Below are 18,562 nucleotides of genomic sequence, written 5' to 3'. Positions count from 1 at the left end.
TATATATATACATATAGTTAATCGAATATATTGAATGAGAATACAGTATACTGAATTTTGAATAAGTGATCTTGGTAGGGAAATGTCTAAAATATTAAAGGTATTTAGACATTTAATAAGAGCAATTATATATTATAAAATAAAGAGCAGGAAAAATTACATCAAAAAATCATCACATCATATATATATATATATATATATATATATATATATACATATACACATACACATACATATATTTTTAAGAAAATAAGAAAGTAGAGAGATAAGGCTATAGATATTCCATTACATTTTCATGTTCCAGTGTGTTGAGTGTACGGCTCCTAGATATGTATGTATTCTGGTGTACAGTCTTATGGATCATTTCAGGATGCTCAATTAGTAAAATCCAAAAACAAATATTTTAACCTGATTAGTGTAAAACTGTACATAATGTCTGACATTTTATATGCATAGAATATACTGAAATGGCATAATGAATTACTTACTGATTAACATGCTGACACTGATCGGAATATTCAGACATGTTAAGAACTTCAAGCAATTTTTCTTCTCCGCTTGGTGTAAAAATGCCGCCTGGTAATTTTAATAAAAATTTCTGTAAACAACAAAAAAGAAATACTTTCTTAAGGGAACCATTTTCAGATAATTATTCAAGTGAAATTCTATTACATAACACAATACACAAACATATACACATAACATGGATATATTTAATGTTTCATGAGTGAAACAGGTAGACAGTAGCTGTTAGAAGCTTATTTTGTGTAAATATATATTGATTCATTTTGTTCGTTTCTCTGTATTCCCATGCTAGCATGAGTCACATCATCATCATTTAGCATCCATCTTCTGTGCTGGCATAGGTTGGATGGTTTGACAGGAGCTGGCAAGTCAGAGAACTGCACCAGGTTCTACTATATGCGTTGGTATGCTTTCTATGGCTGGATGCCCTTCCTAATGCCAAACACTTTATAAAGTGTACTGACAGCTTGTTTTACATGGCACCAGTGAGGTCACCAAGTAACATGCAAGATCCCTCAACTGCCAAGTGATCAGAGAATGAATTATGATAAAGGGACAGAAACTGGTGTCTTGCTGTAGAAGAGATACATGGTTATCTCAGAGGGGGAGAAAAGGGGGTTATGAGAGAGAGAGATGGTGGTGATGTGCCAGAGCATATCCTTAAGGTACAAGGAGGTGAATGTAAAAGGCATGATAGAGGATTGCATGAGCAGTGAGCTCATGAGAATGAAAAGGGGGACAGGGAAAGGAAAGGAGACTGCAGTGAGGGGCGAAACACAAGTATATAGGGAAGCAACAGGATAGCAATGATACAGTTGGCAGTAGGAGGACAAGAGAGGGAGATGACATGTTATGTGTGAGTGGAATGTACAGTGCTTCCAGAACTCAGCTTTACTATGAGTATAAAATTGTGATGTTATTTTGCAGTTGGATGCTCTTCTGTGACTAACCATTACCAGTTTCCAAGTGAGAGCTCTTCTTTGTCATGCAGCTTCAAAAATAGAGTCAGCAAATAATTTATTGAGAGAAGGAGGTTACAACAATGTCACCACTAATAAGCTCAGCAATTTTCAGAGAAGGACAAAAGTAAACGAACACTGAGACAAACACATGTATATATGATGAATCCTTAACAATTTTAAAAATCACAATGTGAGCTGGGAGAGTTCTCAAATTTTAGTATTGGAACTACAGAGAATGGAAATTATGAAGAATGGTATCCTAATGTCAATCTCTTGAGTCAAAGTTGTACCTATACTCAGCTTGACTACAGCAAATAACATGCCTTAACTCTTTGGAATTTAAACTGATCAAATCTGATCCAAATATTTTACCTATTTTATCTTCAGACGGGCCAGATCCAGCCTCTCACCCCTATGCTACAACATCGTTTTAAATATAAATAATCACTTCTTTGAAATCTTAAAGCTATGAGATAATACATGATTAATTCAAAACAATGTTAATAAATAAATATTACATTTGACAGAGTAATATGGAAGCTAAAAGGTTAGTTAAGGTTACGTATAGCAGAATTTGAACCTATTGCCTTAATATAATGTTGCCATTAAACTGCTATATGTTTATAACATTTCAGATACAATAGACAGGATTACCTAACAACATAATTGGAGAGAAATTAAGAATGAGAAGATAATAATGGTAGAGATCATACTACACACACACACACACAAAATCTTTTAAATGTCAACTACTTAAAGACTCCAAAAGAATGTCCAATGAAGTATCACCTTTTGACAGAAACAAAAGTAAAAGTAATTAAAATAAGGTGGATTCTAATATTAATGACAGGCTGGTGAATGATAAATCCCCAGCATAGTAAAAAATCTATCAGCAAACTGCCAACAGCTTAAGCAGGAGCCTCAATATACAGAGACAGAAGCCTAACTGAAATAAGTAAATACACCAAAAATGTCAAGGTCGAATTAAGCTCTCCCAAAAAGTTTCATTGTATTCATAGAAAAGCATAAGAAAGTCAAACCGTTCAAATTAATGACATGAACGGTTCTATTGACAGCATTATGTCCTATCAAAGACATGACATTTTATAGAGATAATAAAAAGAATACAAATTCAGATTACTTTTAAAAACACACAAAAAAAATATTCTTTTATTACTCTTCTATTGATTTCAGCCATGCTGGAGTACCACAATTTTTGTTTTCTCCTCATCATTAGCTGACTGTTCAATGTGAATTATCAACATGAAAAAATTAACTGCATAAAAGCAAAAATCAAAAATAAACTTAAGATTAGGGGCAGGAATTTGTATGGTAAGGAATTTGGTTTCCAGTTACATGGTTCTAGGTTTAGTTATATTGCATAGCACCTTGGGCAAGTGTCTTCTACTATAGCTTCAGGCAAACCAAATTCTTGTGAGTGGATTTGGTTGACAGAAACCGAAAGAAACCTGTTGTGTGTGTGTGTGTTTCTGCATATGTGTTTGCTACCAGTGCTTGAAAATTGGTGTTGGTTTGTTTATGGCGCCATAACTTAGTGGTCTGGCGAAAGAGACCTACAGAATAAAAACCAAGCTTTTAAAATAAGTACTGGGGTTGATATGTTTGACTGAACCCTTGAAGGTCCAGTATGGCCACAGTCCAATGACTGAAACAAATAAAAGATAAAAGATCTATTATTATTAGAACCAGTTAAATAAGCTTTAGTTGTAAATACTTCAATTAGCAAAGAGTAAAACCACCTCGATCTTGAGCCTGTGGCTCATACAAATAGTATCTTTGTTTGCTTCAACATAGCTAAAGCAAATTAATTTAATACATATCTATGAAGTTCTACAATGAAGTTCTTTTTTTTTTTTTAAGTAGCACTTCTAGAAAGATATAATTAAATGGTCTTGTAAAAATATACATTAATTTGTAGCATCTATGTTTCTTGCAGCGAATCACAGATTTTTTTTGATTTTTTATAAAAAAAAACTTTACATAAAGGTCATGGAGAGAAAGAAGACAGAGTTGACCAAACTAGATGCTTCACCATAACTAGATTAATGTTTCACTGTTCTAATTTCATATCCTATTGAAGACAGCTTTTCTTTACATTCTATGGAAACTGACAACACACTTTTAAGATCCAAGAGTCAATTCAAATATCTGTACTTCAATCTTTTCAAAAAACTGGTGCAGTGTTAAAAAAAACAAACAAAACAAACAAACAAAAAAAAACTATTTGAATAATGAAATTAACCATTCTGATATAAGATCTAATTTTAATCTAGAGTTTAAATTTATTGTCCCTTAATAGTACATAATAGAAAGCCACTCAATCTTTTGGTTCACAAGTTATTTCAAGACAGAACTGTTATATATGCGAAAGAACCTTGTTAGAACAATAAATCATAAGCAGAAATTAATACGAAATATTTAATTTGACCTATATACTTGATGAAGTAGAAAAAACAGAAATAGTTAGTAGTCATGTTGAATATTTACATTATATTTTTAAATAAATTCAATAAGGAAATAAATTTCAAGAGCTAAAAGAAAAAAAAAAAAATCTAAATTAAGATTGCTAAATTCATAGGAAGCATTTAGTTTGGCCTATATACATGATGGATTAGAAGAAAAGAAAAATATTTGGTAGTCATTTTGAATATTTATGTTTTTTTTATGAATTGAATCATCATCATTTAACATCTGTTGTCCATGCTGGCATGGGTTGCACGGTTTGACCAGGGCTGGTAAGCTGTGGGGTTTAGATCTGAATATGGATATAAATTTAGATTGCTAAATCATGTTGGTTTTTTTCTCACAATATTAATTTTATAATATCATATTTACTGTATTTTGCAGCATGGAAGATAATTTTTTTGTAAAAAAAAAAAATTACCTTGAAAATTGCCATAAACTTCTTAACCACACAAGATGATAAATTATATATATATTTTTTGTTAGCACCATTCCCACTGCATGGCATCTTGGGAAAGTGTTTTTATACTATAGCATTGGGCCAATGAAAGTTGTATGGTAGATGGAAACTGAAAGAATTAATCGTGTGTGTGTGTGTGCATGCGCATGTGTGTGCCTCCTCATCTTGAGATCCAGAAGTCCCTCACTTCTAGTCTTCCATGAAAAATATCTGGCCATGGGGAGATATTACTTTGCTTGGAAACAGGTGAGGGTTGGTGATGCAAAGGGTATCTGGCCACAGAAACAAATTCCATTTGCAAGTATCAAACCAAGAATGATGATCATGATTTTAGATGATTTGTACGTAAGAAAATCTTATGTAGAAATACTCAATCACATTATTTCTTATTGGATGCAGAGTCACAGTTTTTATAAGCTAAGATATTGAACAAGTGAGAAAATGAACACTAGTTTGATTTTTTAAAATTTTCAATCATAATTCTTCTTGCAACCATTTAACTTGTACATAACACTGCTTCTAGCAAATTTGACAGACAAACAGATTCTGCTTCAACTTCACAATTTAGGAGTAAATGGTAAAAAGGGCAACCATCAACATATAAAAAAACAAACTTGCAAATTTCTAAACTAGCAAGGAGGAAACTGATACAATGACAAATGCTTATTATTTCACCAAATATTTTAAATATCTTCCTAGTTATTAAGGGAAGAACATTTCACAAATATTTTGAATTACACGATACAAAAATACAACAAACTATCAACAAAGCGAAACAATATGAAAGAAAGAATTTTTAAAACATCGAAATGATGGCGTAAACAATTTTTAAAAACAATGTGATGTGACCTTTCAAAAATATTTGAAGTTTAATACAGCCACATATTTATGAAGATTAAAAAAAGTAAATAAGAATAATGACACAACGGGTGAGGTTGAATTGCAAACAGAAACTTATCTTTTGTTTGTCAACAAATTTTAATAACTTATAAAGTTAAATGCGGCACAATTGTTGATTTCAAGCTGTTGGATCAGTGACTTCATAGTCATAAGTTCAAACCTTATGTAACTCTTGTATGCTCATGAATAAAGTAAATAACTGTATACTTTATTTGTCATGGCTAATTGACCATAAGTTCCTATTTAGCAGTAGGATGGTGTTTCAATCATAAAAGCAATTTCTCAAAAGATGAAAAAAAAAAAAATTCCTTCAACTGAAATGATAAAAGAGAAAAAAATAAAAAATTAGAATCCTTACCTTGACAACAGATGCCAGAGTATAAAAGTTATAATTGGTAAATATCACAGGTTTTCCTTCTTCTAAGCGCTTGACAATCCGTCGGGTATCATAAGGGTTACCTGGCCTCCGAAATAAGTCAGTTGTTGTGACACCTTCTTTGGCAATATATACAAGGAGATCCTATTAAAAAAGGGAATGTTTGATGTAATAAACAAAGATTGTGCAAAGAATTTTGAATTTGGTTATTATTGTTTATCATGCTTTTATATCATGTAGGGATGTTGAATGTTTTAAGATGCCTGTACACTCAGACACAAACATACACAAACATTTTAAATTTACTGCATCAGTATATTTATATAGTCAAATAGACATAAAACAGCATATAACAACTAATGTGTAATACCAAATACCAAAATATTCTTCCCCAAGTTGTCCTCTGAAAAATGATTAGCAAATTTAGAATTAATTCATTCTCAACATAAGCAAAGAATGCAACCATTCCTACTTGCTATACTTTTACATAACAATAAAATCTAAAACTGCATAAGATTTATTATTTTATTTGAGTCAAATATAATTTCAGTGTCAGCAGAAAATACTTTAAAAATATACTCCATACACATATATTGGTACAAGGCCAGCAAGTATCGGGAACAGGGTAAGTCGAATACGTCAGCCCCAGGACTCAACTGGTACTTATTTTATCAACTCCAAAAGGATGAAAGGCTAAGTTGGCCTTGGTAGAATTTAGACTCAGAATGTAAAGATGGCTGAAGTGCCACTAAGCATTTTGTTTGGTATGCAAACAATTCTGCCAGCTCACTGCTTTATATTCTATAAGCATATATTAACTCTAACTCTGTTCCATTAAAGCTAATGAAATATCCATGAGCCAATGAAAAAGCTTACAAATAGTCCTTTGACTTTAAATATCATTTAAATCGGCCACAAACCATACTCTGCCATATTTAAAAAAGAATGCGACAGATACGTTAGACAATGTAGTTCTAGACAGCCCTAAAGTCACAGGATTGTCATAGCTTGAATCTCTTTGATCATAGGTCTACTTAAGTAGGGTTGAACTGGGACTAAACAACACCAAGACCTACATGCAGCAATTTTAGGTTGTATAAAATTGCATGTACGTACATACAAAACTGTAGCTGGCTGCATCAAAATGGTGATAAGCTGTTTGGTCAGTGGTTTAAATTGTCATTGGTGTTGTATACTGTGTTACTGGTAACTACAACAGACTCATAATAATGCTTCAGTCCACTAAATTGCAAATAAGTTTCTTTATTAGGTACATAACATCATTGTAAGAACTGGAGAGGAGTTGTATAACAGACAAGTAGTTTGCTAGTAGCTTGCAGAGCCAACAATGGATCCTTCCACAGAAAACTACTCTTAAATCTCTACATGAAAACAAATGACATGAAATATGAATAGTGTTTGTTTTTTCAATTAATCAACAAACTACATCATTTCCAGTAGCTTAGTACTCTGAAAGCCAAAATATACCCACATGCATGAACATGTAGGTTACTATATCTATTGGGTAGACACTTCAACATGAAACTAAGGATTAATAGAAGAATGTATCAAACTCAATACATGTAAAGGACATTGTTACAAGAATCTGGAATGCGATTATCCAAACTACAAAAGACGGGAAAGCTATGTTACACATCTTGATTTATTCCTATCAAAAACATTGCCAGGGAGGAAGTAAAAAAATCTGTCCAAGTACAAGGACCTTAAGGTGAAGGTAAGCAATAAGACCACATAAACAGTAATCAGTGCAATTGGAGTGATAAAAGAACTCTCTCCACACCAAAAAAGAAAAAAAAAACCCACTGTAGCTTTAAAATAAAATAAAGCAGAATTTACAATTTTTTATACAATACAAAGTAATTCCTCTACAAAATAGGCACAACATATTCTATTCAACACATTTTCAATTCAGTGACATAAATCACACAGTATATATTCTACACAGTCAACTCCAAACACTAACATTTTCACAGCAAACAAGAACAAACTAAACTATCGTAAGATATAATAAAACAGTTTCCAGCACAATAAAGTAGATATAACATCTAGACATTTTCATTCTTCAAAATATAATACTACCTCTACAAGCACCAGAAACAGATACAAAGCTGGTAGTGTAGTGAAAAAGTTGCTCAGCCCTTTAGAATATAAACTCCAAATATTTTATCTGCTTTATGTTTGAACTGCTAGATCAGGCATCTCATACCTATCCTAGTATGTCACTCTAAAAAACAGTTACATGTATTATATAAGCATTACATTTGACAAAGCAATCCGAATGATAAAAGGTAGAAAGGCATGAAAATTCATAATCTTAATCTCAGTTACTCAAACATTATATAATGCTGATATACAAAGACATTACAATAGAAAGCAATGTTTGTTATTTCAATAAAACATTCAACAATATTATTTGGACAACCATGCCCCAGATTTTCGTTGGTAAGTCATTGACATAGACTGGGTATAATGCAATGCTTATATCACTTATTCTAAATGTATGTTGAAGTGTCTATATATTATCCAAGAGATATAAATTAAGGTTTAATAAATGCTTGTAACATGCCTACCAGGTTATGTCTGTGGATATGTTTTGTCTTTCAGAGGACTGAACAGCAAGAAATGATGTGACTGAATATTTCTTTACATTGACTGCATCATCTACAACTGACATTAATCTCTAGTTTTATTACTATATTTTAGTAGATTAAAGTAGCAAGCTGGTAGAATCATCAGCACATCAGACAAAATGTTAAGTGGCATTTCTTCCAACACTTAAATACATTCTGAATTCAAATTTTGCCAAGGTCATCTTTGACTTTCATCATTTTTGGATTGATAGAATGAGAACCTGCTGAGTGCTGGGATCAATGTAATTGACTTACCTACTCCCCTAAACTTGTTGGTCTCATGCCAAAATTTGAAACTATTATATTTTAGTAGATTTATTATTTTTTGTGAATTTTTCTTTTTTTTCTTTTATTTGTAACAAGGCATTGATCTTCAATTTCTATCATGTGACCAGAGCTTTTAACTGAGTCCTTTTCTAGATTTTATACTAGTTCACTTGTAGGATATAGGCTTACCTATTATCTCCCAATTCTTTTAAAAAACTTTTTTTTAAAGTTCACTTTAATTATATTTGTCTATAGTTAAAATCTTTCTCATCAGTGTAATTAACCTCTTGTTTCCTTATATATTAATAATGGTATGATTTTATTGTTTACAGTTATTGGACAGCAGTCATGTTGAGGCACCAGCTTTAAAAGCTTTATACAATTATATCAGCTTTGATAGTCAGTCCAGTATTTATTGTATTAAGGTAAAATTGTCATGAGTGTAAAAAGACAGCCAAATACCTCAAGATATTTGTTTGATACACAACCAATATTACCATTTGTCACTGATATACATAAATGCATATTCATCATCATCATTTAATATCCATTTTCCATGCTGGCATAAGTTGGATGGTTTAACAGGGGCTGGTAAATCAGAGGATTGTGCCAAGCTCTACTGTCTGCTTTGGAATGTTTTTTATGACTGGATGCCCTTCCTAATATCAACCACTTTATGACATGAACTAGGTGCTCTTTTTGTGCAGCACAGGTTAACAAGTAACTCACAAGATAAGACCCCTTAACTGAATGGGGGGGGGGACAATATTGAAGGAGGTGGCTTTATGTTAGGCGATGATGCCTTGAAATATAGGGGGATAGGAAGAGTGTCTTGCTGTAGAGGAAATACGTAATTACCCCAGTTGAAAGAAGAGGATGGTGGCAAAGATGTCAGGGCATACTTTCAAATCAGAATGGCCAGTGGACAACAAAGATGAGAAAAAGGTACACTAAATATCATTCAAAATAAACTCTTGATATATTAAACAATCTTCACTTTTCATGAAAAGGTAGACAAACAATTAACAGCAACTGTAACTGACCCCAAAGGAAAAGGGAAGATAATTTCAGGGAATTAACATAGCATTAAAGAAAAGACTGTTTTCTGCAGAGAAAACAGTCTTTTCTTCAATGTCACTTAAGGCTTTTGACAAACCAGAATCTTTGAAAGAAGACACTAAGATCCTGAACCAGGTAGCTGCAAAGCAAATTCGTATGCACAAGCCCATACCTGTACCCAAATAGAGAAATGATTTTTGCTTTCTCCCTGTTTGCTCCTGAGTATTTTCATAGATCCACTTGGATTACTTAGTAATAGCTCTCTATTTGTATTAAGTTCTTTCTTCTTTATATGTGTTGAAGCTATATGAATGGGAGTAGCTCACAAATTTATTCCTATTATCTTATTTCTGACATAATGTTTAGTGTTTAACTCCTTAGCATTCAGATGGCACTATCAAATGTAAAGCATATTTATTCACAGCAGTTTGAATTAATCATGCATTACCTTGTACATTTGAGATTTCAATGGGATTATTTATTTTTAGAATAACTTTGTAGAGTTGGTGTAAGAAGCTGGATTTGGCCAGTTTGAACATAAAACAGGTAGAATATTTAGGCCAGATATGGCTGGTTTAAAAGCTAATGAGTTAAATATTAGTCCAACTATTTTCTAATTTTCCTAACTAGGAGTTTTCTTTTCATATTTCCCCTTTATTTCTTTATCAGTTTCCTCCACTACTGAATAATTGTGTGAGTGGTCTCTTCTAATTCTCTGATTTCAGTATCTAAATTTAACTTCACTTTTTAAACGTATGAATTAATCTAGATCTTCTTAGAGTATCTTCACCACATTTTCTAGTTCTACAAATTTTGACAGCTCAGCTGAATTCACTTTCAGTTTTTAGTATCTTCTGCTGGCTCTTGCATGCATATACTTTCAAAGCATCCAGAATGAGATGGTTTATACTTTGTATATAGACTTTGTTACTGTTAGTTGTTTGATTCAGCAGATTTCTTAATGGAGTCAGATCTAAACAGAACAGTACAAAGGATAACAAGGAACCTCTCTGAAAAAATTCCTATCATGAGGATAGGGCTGTTTTTATCATCTCTTTATCATGCACTATTACTGACATTTTCCATTTTGACATGGTGTAGTTGATATACTGTTTTACTACTGGAACTGCTTTGTTTGTGTATTATGTCTCCAATATCCAGAAGTGTGGTGTACTGTCAAAAGTTTTTCAATATTCAATCCACAATGTGTTTAGACATGAGGTGGACTTGGGTGGTCTTTTTCTTTTTTATAAACTTTTCCTGAGTTACTACTGCTACTGCTGCTACTATGACAATGATGACGATGAATGATGCCAAGCTGACAGAATTGCAGACATACTGGATAAAATGCTTAGTGGCATTTCTCCCAGCTTTACATTCTAAGTTCAAATTCCACCAAGGTTAACTTTGCCTTTCATCCTTTTGGGGTTGATAAATTAAGTACCAAGCCTTGTGCTTATAGTAGAAAGGATTATTGTTATTATTACTACTAATTGTGGCAGGTTGGTGCACTGGACAAAATGATTAGTGGCATTTTTTCTAGCTCTTTATGTTTTGAGTTCAAATCCCATTGAGGTCAAATTTGTCTTACATCCTTTTAGGGATCAATAAAAATAAAGAACCAGTCTAGTACTGGGGTTAATGTAACTGATTCACCCATCTCTTAAAATTGCTGGCCGTGTGCCAAAATTCAAAATAATTATTATCAATATTAATTATTATTATTATTATATTATTACCTCCACCTTAGCGAAGGTGGAGGTATTGTTTTTAGTCATGTTTGTTTATTTTGTTTGTCCATGGACAAGATATCCCTAGAACCACTTGATAGATTCGGATGAAACTTTCAGGGATGCTTGACCTTGTGACTGGCATGAACTGATTAGATTTTTGGATCGATCTGGTACCAGACAAAGAGTCCTGATTATTTGTTATATTTACTTTACACGATTATGATCTTACATTAACTTTCAAGTCTTTCTCAATTATCTCCCATTAGGCTGTAACTATTTTGAATGGTGAATTTGTTAACTTTGACTTGTATTAGATAAGGATAAACTATTTATTACTGTTACAGAAAAATAAAAAATGAGGATCCAGTAAGTTACATCTATAATTCATTTTTGATCCCCAGAAGTAGTTATTTCACTTCAGTTACTTTGCTGCTTTTGAAAAGTGCAAAGACCATTTGTCATCCAAGAAAATCTTAGGTTTCATGTCTATTCAGTAAAAGCAATAATACTATTTCATCAAGCCTTTCTGTAGATATAATAGATTCACAACAAACTGCAAATGGATAGAGAGAGGATTCTAAAAGGAACATTACATTGACCTCTTAGCATTTAAACCAACCATGTCAGGCCCAAATATTCTACCTGTTTTATGTCCAAAGTGGTCAGATACAGCCTCTTACATCTACCCTTGAATGTCATTCCAAAAATAAACAATTACATTAATGAAATCTCAAAGCTATGAGATAATGCATGATTAATTCAAGCCAATGTGAGTAAATATGCATTACATTTGACAGAGTAATCTGAATGCTAATGGGTTAATACAAAACTAAATCTCTCAGAAGTATTATCAAAGACTTTTACATCCATTAGTAGTACTGAGATTTTATATGAATGGGGAATATATAGAGAATAGAATCTTCAACATAAGACTGTGAAATAGATGCAACAACATGAAAGTTGTTAAAAAAAAAGAAAGAATGTGGGATATATATATAACAACTAGTTTCTGAGAAACACCAAAGATGAGAGAGAATGTTGAATAGGGCTCTACCAGTACACATACACACACATCTGTAGAATGACTAACCATACAGGAAGCTTCTGGTCCAGATGATTAGTGATAGATGAGACACAGTTGGAAGATGTGTTGATAACAAAGCAACAGAGTTATTTTCACTACAATTCTCAAAAGGCAAGATACCATCGGTATGTGAGGAGACAGAGTGTCTGTGGAAAATATATTGGTGGCCACTGGAGAGAAAAAATATTCAAGGTAATTTTTATCCATCACTTTTGAGATGTTGGATAGGAAAGCAATTGGTTACTAATAGGCAGAGCCAGAGTGGTTGGCCTTCCTATGGATAACATAAATACGACAATTTTTAAATGACCAAAATTTTTTCCAGTAATTGCTGGCTGTGGTAAATACTAGTGAAAAAATTAAACTAAAGAGTCTAAAAGGTGTTTTTTTTTTGTGTGTGTGTTTAAAGAACATGTAGAGGGCCAACATGTAGGGAACAAATGTAACAATATTTTTTCTGCAAGGGTACTTAGTATTGACAAAAATGTAGTCTGTTTGGTCAGTAGTCATGTGCAGTTTTATCTGCATGGACATTCAAATAAGTACACATTAAAATTAAATCATTAAAAAACTTTTTAAATTAAAATACTCATTATAAAGAAGGAAAGTATATTTATATTTTTGATTGACCATCATCTATTCTTTCTTTGTGTTATGTTTTAGTTATGTTTTCAATAAAAACAACACCATTCTAGCAACTTCAATATATCAGATTTTATCAGTCCTAAAGATAGAACATGAAGATTACTATAAATAAAATGGATTCATTTTCTATAAAATACCTTGATTTAAAATGCATTCGCTTGCAATATTGTTATAAAGTATAGTTTTACTGGTTATACTTTTGATAGTCATCAAGGGAGATGTCAGACTTCTAGTCTGTTGCATGTGCGTGCATGTAGAAACTTTCTTGCCTCAGTAAGTTTGAAATATCAAGCCAAAATTCCAAATAACTATGGTTAAAGCTACCTTTGGGACACCTAGCTAAATAGATTCACCATATTTACAGATCATCAAGTGCCAAAACAACATTTCCTAGTTTGATAACACAGTATCCTTACATCAAGGCAATTCTCATTTTTAACACCCACTGAATTTTAACAGTCAAGACACCATAACATAAAAAGTATTTTATAAATATGGTACCTCCTACATGTTGATACACATGCACACACCATTACAAACACATACATCTAATCAACTGATCTAATGGTATTCTCTATCAGCAATTTTTCAGAATTTTAGAACAAACAAAGATTTATCATGACCAAGATCTACCCGTCTCTTCTTATTCTTCAAAGCAAAGTCCTTACCAAAATGTTAAGATTCTCATCTCATTCATAACCATCATTGAAAAATCCTTAGTAAGCATAAATACTAATATTTAACTCTCTGGCATTCAGATTACTCTATCAAATGTAACATTTATACACAATGGCTTGAATTAATCATGCATTATCTCATGATTTCAATCACTTCGTGATTTCGATGATGTGAGTGTTTATTTTTAGAATGAAATCGTAGGGCAGGTGAGACAGGCTGGACCTGGCCAGATTGAACATAAACAGGGGATGGAGATATTTGTATTGGATTTGGCTAGTTAAAAAGTTAAAGGATTAAACTTTAGATTTATGAATGAAACATTCAAAAAAATTTTTTAATACCACTAAACTAATTCAGAACTACTATCCCGCCTAAATATAGATGCATTTGAGACTAGCATTTTAAAATATTCCCTCTGTATACAAACAGAATAATTGAAGGAAGAGTACATACATATAAGATATTTTATGTTTGCAAATATTTTAGTCATGGTTAAAACACTATGTTCATTATTTACCAAGTGCAAGAAAGTACAAACATATATGTGTGTGTGTGTGTGTGTGTGTGTGTGCTTGCGTGTGTCTATCTTTCTTTCTTTCTACTGAGAGTGAGAGGTAATATACTATACTAACTTGGAATGTGCACATTTTAAATTTTAGTATTTAAAAAGAAGAAAAGACTTTTGTTTTGAATGTAATGTAAGCATTTAAATCAATGTTTTTTTTTGTAATCAATGACTGATTAAAAATATTACAAACTTACCACAAATGGACGTGGTATATAATCTGCTTTTAAGGCTACTGAAATAGCGACACCAAATTTAAGTCTGCAATAAAAGGAAAAAAATGATATAAGATTACAAGCATGAAAAACATTTCACCTATTCAGAAGAACTATTTTCCAAATAATTGTCTTGATAAACTTCTTAGTGAAGGTGAAAAAAAAAAAAAAAAAAAGCTTTTGATTTCCAATCCTCCCCCTAAGTGAAACAAGAAATTTAAATTGTAAATATCAAAAATTCAAACCTTGACAACCTACCTATCTAGAAAAGAGTAGCAGGCTCATGGGGACAAGAAGAACGAAAAAAAAAAAATAAAAATAAAGTAAACCCAGGTCAAAGATAAGCAAGATCAAAGAAGAGAAGCTTTCCTCACCCTAGAAAATCATGAAATTCACAGAGCTGATTGACTATCTTAATGGAGGAAGGATAGATCAATATGCAGGTTGAGGGAAGGATGGTGTCAGATTTTTTTTAAATGCTTAAATGGTAGACTTCTGGTGAAAAGCAAACAAGATGTTTATCAAAAACTACATGTGAACTTCAGAGAATGTATGGTAGGATTCAAACCTAGTCCAAAATGAGAATATCTATAGACACATCCATGAGACCAAGATTCTAATACCAAGAGCAAAAATAGTTGAGGCTGTGGGATGCCCTGAACCAACCCATGTGGTTGATACTTTCTCACCTGTGTGTAGATCAACTACCATCAACTGTTTTTTATTTGTTTTATTTGTATTTATTGTTTATATTTTAGTCTATTTGTGTGGTTTATTAAAACTAAATGTCTTAATATAAGCTTTTGCCACACCCCACATTTTTATAATTGCCTATACATCCCCACATGTCTTGCATCCCCTTTATTTTGTAGCCTATCATTGTATGAATGTATGGGCCCTTGTAGCAAATAGAGAAAAAGTTATTCTTATTTTATAATCAAGGCCATATCAGTGAAGACTAGTTTGAATTTATTTGTGAGAATTCCTTTCATTGCAAGTAAATCTCAAGAGCAAAGAGAGTTTTTAGTATTATTTTCTGTCAGAATGTAAGTCATTATACATAGGAGAAATGAACTACCCCAAATATCTTTATATACACATGAAAGGAATCTTGACTATGCATTTTCACTCAGCTCTCAATAATAAAGAAAAATTTGTATCTGGCAGTCATTAAGATGTCAAAAGTCAGTGGCTTATCACTGGCATTATGCTGTGTCCCCGACAAAGTTTCTTAATACATATTATCAAGCAGTGGTTAGATTCCCCAAGATGACAATGCCCATCAATTTAAGCAACAGAACTATGAAACTGATGAGCATTTTGGAAGCTAACACCTTTAGCAAACTAATGGAAAAAGAGCTGTATGCTTACAAACAAAATTAGTATCATAAACATGCCAAGTTCCATGACCTGATGATTTCCTTTCAAATTATGAGAGAGAATCGATAAATAACAAATATCTACATTAGTTTGGTAATGCAGCTTAATGTTATGCTGAGATGCTTATCAGAACTAGTAGCTGCAAGATTACATTAACAAAAGTCTGAAGCACCTACAAAAAGAATTGAACAGAACAAAAATGAAAATTACATGTAAAAAAGTTTCTAGAATAAAAAGTTGTTAGCTAGAGAAAAGAGTTTGGATAAAAAGTGATTTGCCTAAATTGAACATCAACAGTTTACTAATGAGCATAGAGCAAACAGCTTTAATGTATTGTATTTGTGTACAACAGGTGAGATAAATAAATGTAGGTAATTGAACATAAAGGAAAAATAAAGAAAAATAAGAAACAAAATTATGTCCAATAAAATTTCTCAATGAATGGCCAGTGTTTTGTCCATTCGTTCAAGAGTAAGTGAACAAAACAGAGTCCACCAATCCTAGATTACAACACGTGTTCTTACTGTGTCCTATTGTGTTCAGTATAATAGGAGTGGATGGTAGTGTAGTGCATTAGATAGCAACAATGAATAAGAAACAGATGGTTACAAGACACACTGAGAAGCTTGATAAGGAAAAATAATATGTGAACATGTTTCTGTGCATGTAACATGTATGTTGTCAATATTGTTTTCTTTATAACCAATGAAAAGTAAATTTCTTACATGATGTCAGCGTATTTAGGTGATAAGCATTTACATTTGTTTATATCCATCCATGTTGCTAAATGAATGTGTATAAGAAAAAGATTCAAATATGCAACACTGAAAATTTTTTAGATATCTACTAATGGATTTGTATGCTGATTGTCAGATTTCTTTGTTCTTCCTCACGAGAACCTCTAATATCCCAGTACTATGGTTTGTGGATAAGTCATGAATCACATTTCATAAACAAGTAAAACAGCTGTGTATTAATATGTATGCATGCCTACAGTAATGCACTTATAATATATGTACATCGTAAATTCATACACATGTACTTATTATACACACATGTACATAAATTTTGCCCTCAATTTTTATCTGGATTTATATAAATATTATGACTTGTTACTGAAATACTGTTTGTACCTCATAGAATAATACTGTGTGGCTAATTTAAGGGGAAAAAAATAATGATTATCAAACAATTTAACTTTTATTACAATCGTAGATAAATAAATTGTCATATGTGATGAGAATAGTGAAATTCAAAATGATTACTTGCAAATTCATTCTTAATGTTCTGGGAAATTTGAAAATGAATATGCTAATAGCTGTTGTGGTCATTACAAGCGAATAGCTTTTCCTTTATGACAAGCATGTGTTCATAATGGATTGTGAGTGTTATGAACACATATTCATTGTAAAGGAAAAGCTGCTCTCCTTGTGTAAAGAACACAACAGCTATTAGCATATTCATGTTTGAATTTGCTGCTTATATATTAAGAATAAATATGAGGGTCATTGTTAGTTGTAATATTGGTTTCAAAATTTGGCAGAAGGCCTGCAATTTTGAGGAGTGAGTAAGTCAATGAGACTGACCCGTATACTCAACTGGTACTTATTTTATCAACCCTGAAAAGATGGAAGGCAGAGTCAACCTCAGTGGAATTTGAACTGAGAACATAAAGATGGACGAAATGCCTCTAAGCATTTTGCCTGGCATACTAATGAGTCTGTCAACTCTCTGCCTCATTGTTAATTGTAATATTACTTCAAAAAATAAGGTGGTGAGCTGGCAGAATTGTTAGCATGCTGGGCATGATGCTTAGTAGCATTTTGTCTGTCCTTACTTTCTGAGTTCAAATTCCACCAGGGTCAACTTTGTCTTTTATCTTTCCAGGGTCAATAAAATAAGTATCAGTTGAGCACTTAAGTTGATGTAATTGACTTGGCTCCCACCCCTGAAATCGCTGGCCTTTTGCCTAAATTAGAAACCAATATTACTTCAAAACACAAGATCTTTTCTATTTTATTATTTGCAGCTTAGTTAGTGGAGGAAGAGCAGCAGCCCCAATGAGCCTTTTCAGGACATCTGAGATTAGTGGGGGTGCTCAAAGCAAAGACCTGGGCTGAATGCTTGCAAGAGCCAGGTGGTCATGTTAAATCAGACATCATATTAAGTCTAAGAATCAATCAATCTATGAATCAGATTTTAATCTTCTAGATATGTCAAACAAACAAATTATTTCACAGTGGAAACCAGTAAATAAGTTTTCCAGATTCTTTTGAAAATTAAATATTCTTAAGAGCCACTTTTACAATATAGAAATTATCATTTACTATTCAAACTTTAAGAAAGAAATGTTTAATCTATTGGCTTTTTATTTATCTATTTATTTATTACTAATGTCTATTTTTTATAATCAGTCAAAATTTATATGTTAATATAACTCCAGAAGGCTTATTAGTTAAGAATATTAATTTTCTATGAAGTGTTAACAAAAATATGTCACTAAAAGAGTACTTGCAAACTATTTGATTTATTTCAATTTATGAAAATATTTGGCAAATGCTTAGCCATCATATATATA

At 32.1% G+C, this 18,562-nt stretch overlaps 1 protein-coding gene across 6 annotated transcripts in view; it reads right to left on the bottom strand.

The window, feature by feature from the left end:
* The window catches only part of LOC106870372 (uncharacterized), a 213,924-nt gene that overhangs the window by 48,739 nt on the left and 146,623 nt on the right, over window positions 1-18,562 (bottom strand). For all 6 annotated transcript variants that reach the window (XM_052967713.1, XM_052967711.1, XM_052967716.1 and 3 more), the window contains 3 exons: window positions 14,587-14,650; window positions 5,690-5,851; window positions 489-598 (listed from right to left, as the gene is read on the bottom strand). In XM_052967713.1, the coding sequence (XP_052823673.1) occupies window positions 489-598; window positions 5,690-5,851; window positions 14,587-14,650 (336 nt within the window). The remainder of the gene's footprint in view (window positions 1-488; window positions 599-5,689; window positions 5,852-14,586; window positions 14,651-18,562) is intronic.

This window comes from Octopus bimaculoides, chromosome 1 (assembly GCF_001194135.2).
Source record: "Octopus bimaculoides isolate UCB-OBI-ISO-001 chromosome 1, ASM119413v2, whole genome shotgun sequence".
In the NCBI taxonomy this organism is placed as follows: Eukaryota; Metazoa; Mollusca; class Cephalopoda; order Octopoda; family Octopodidae; genus Octopus; species Octopus bimaculoides.
This window is presented reverse-complemented; position numbering and strand designations above follow the sequence as displayed.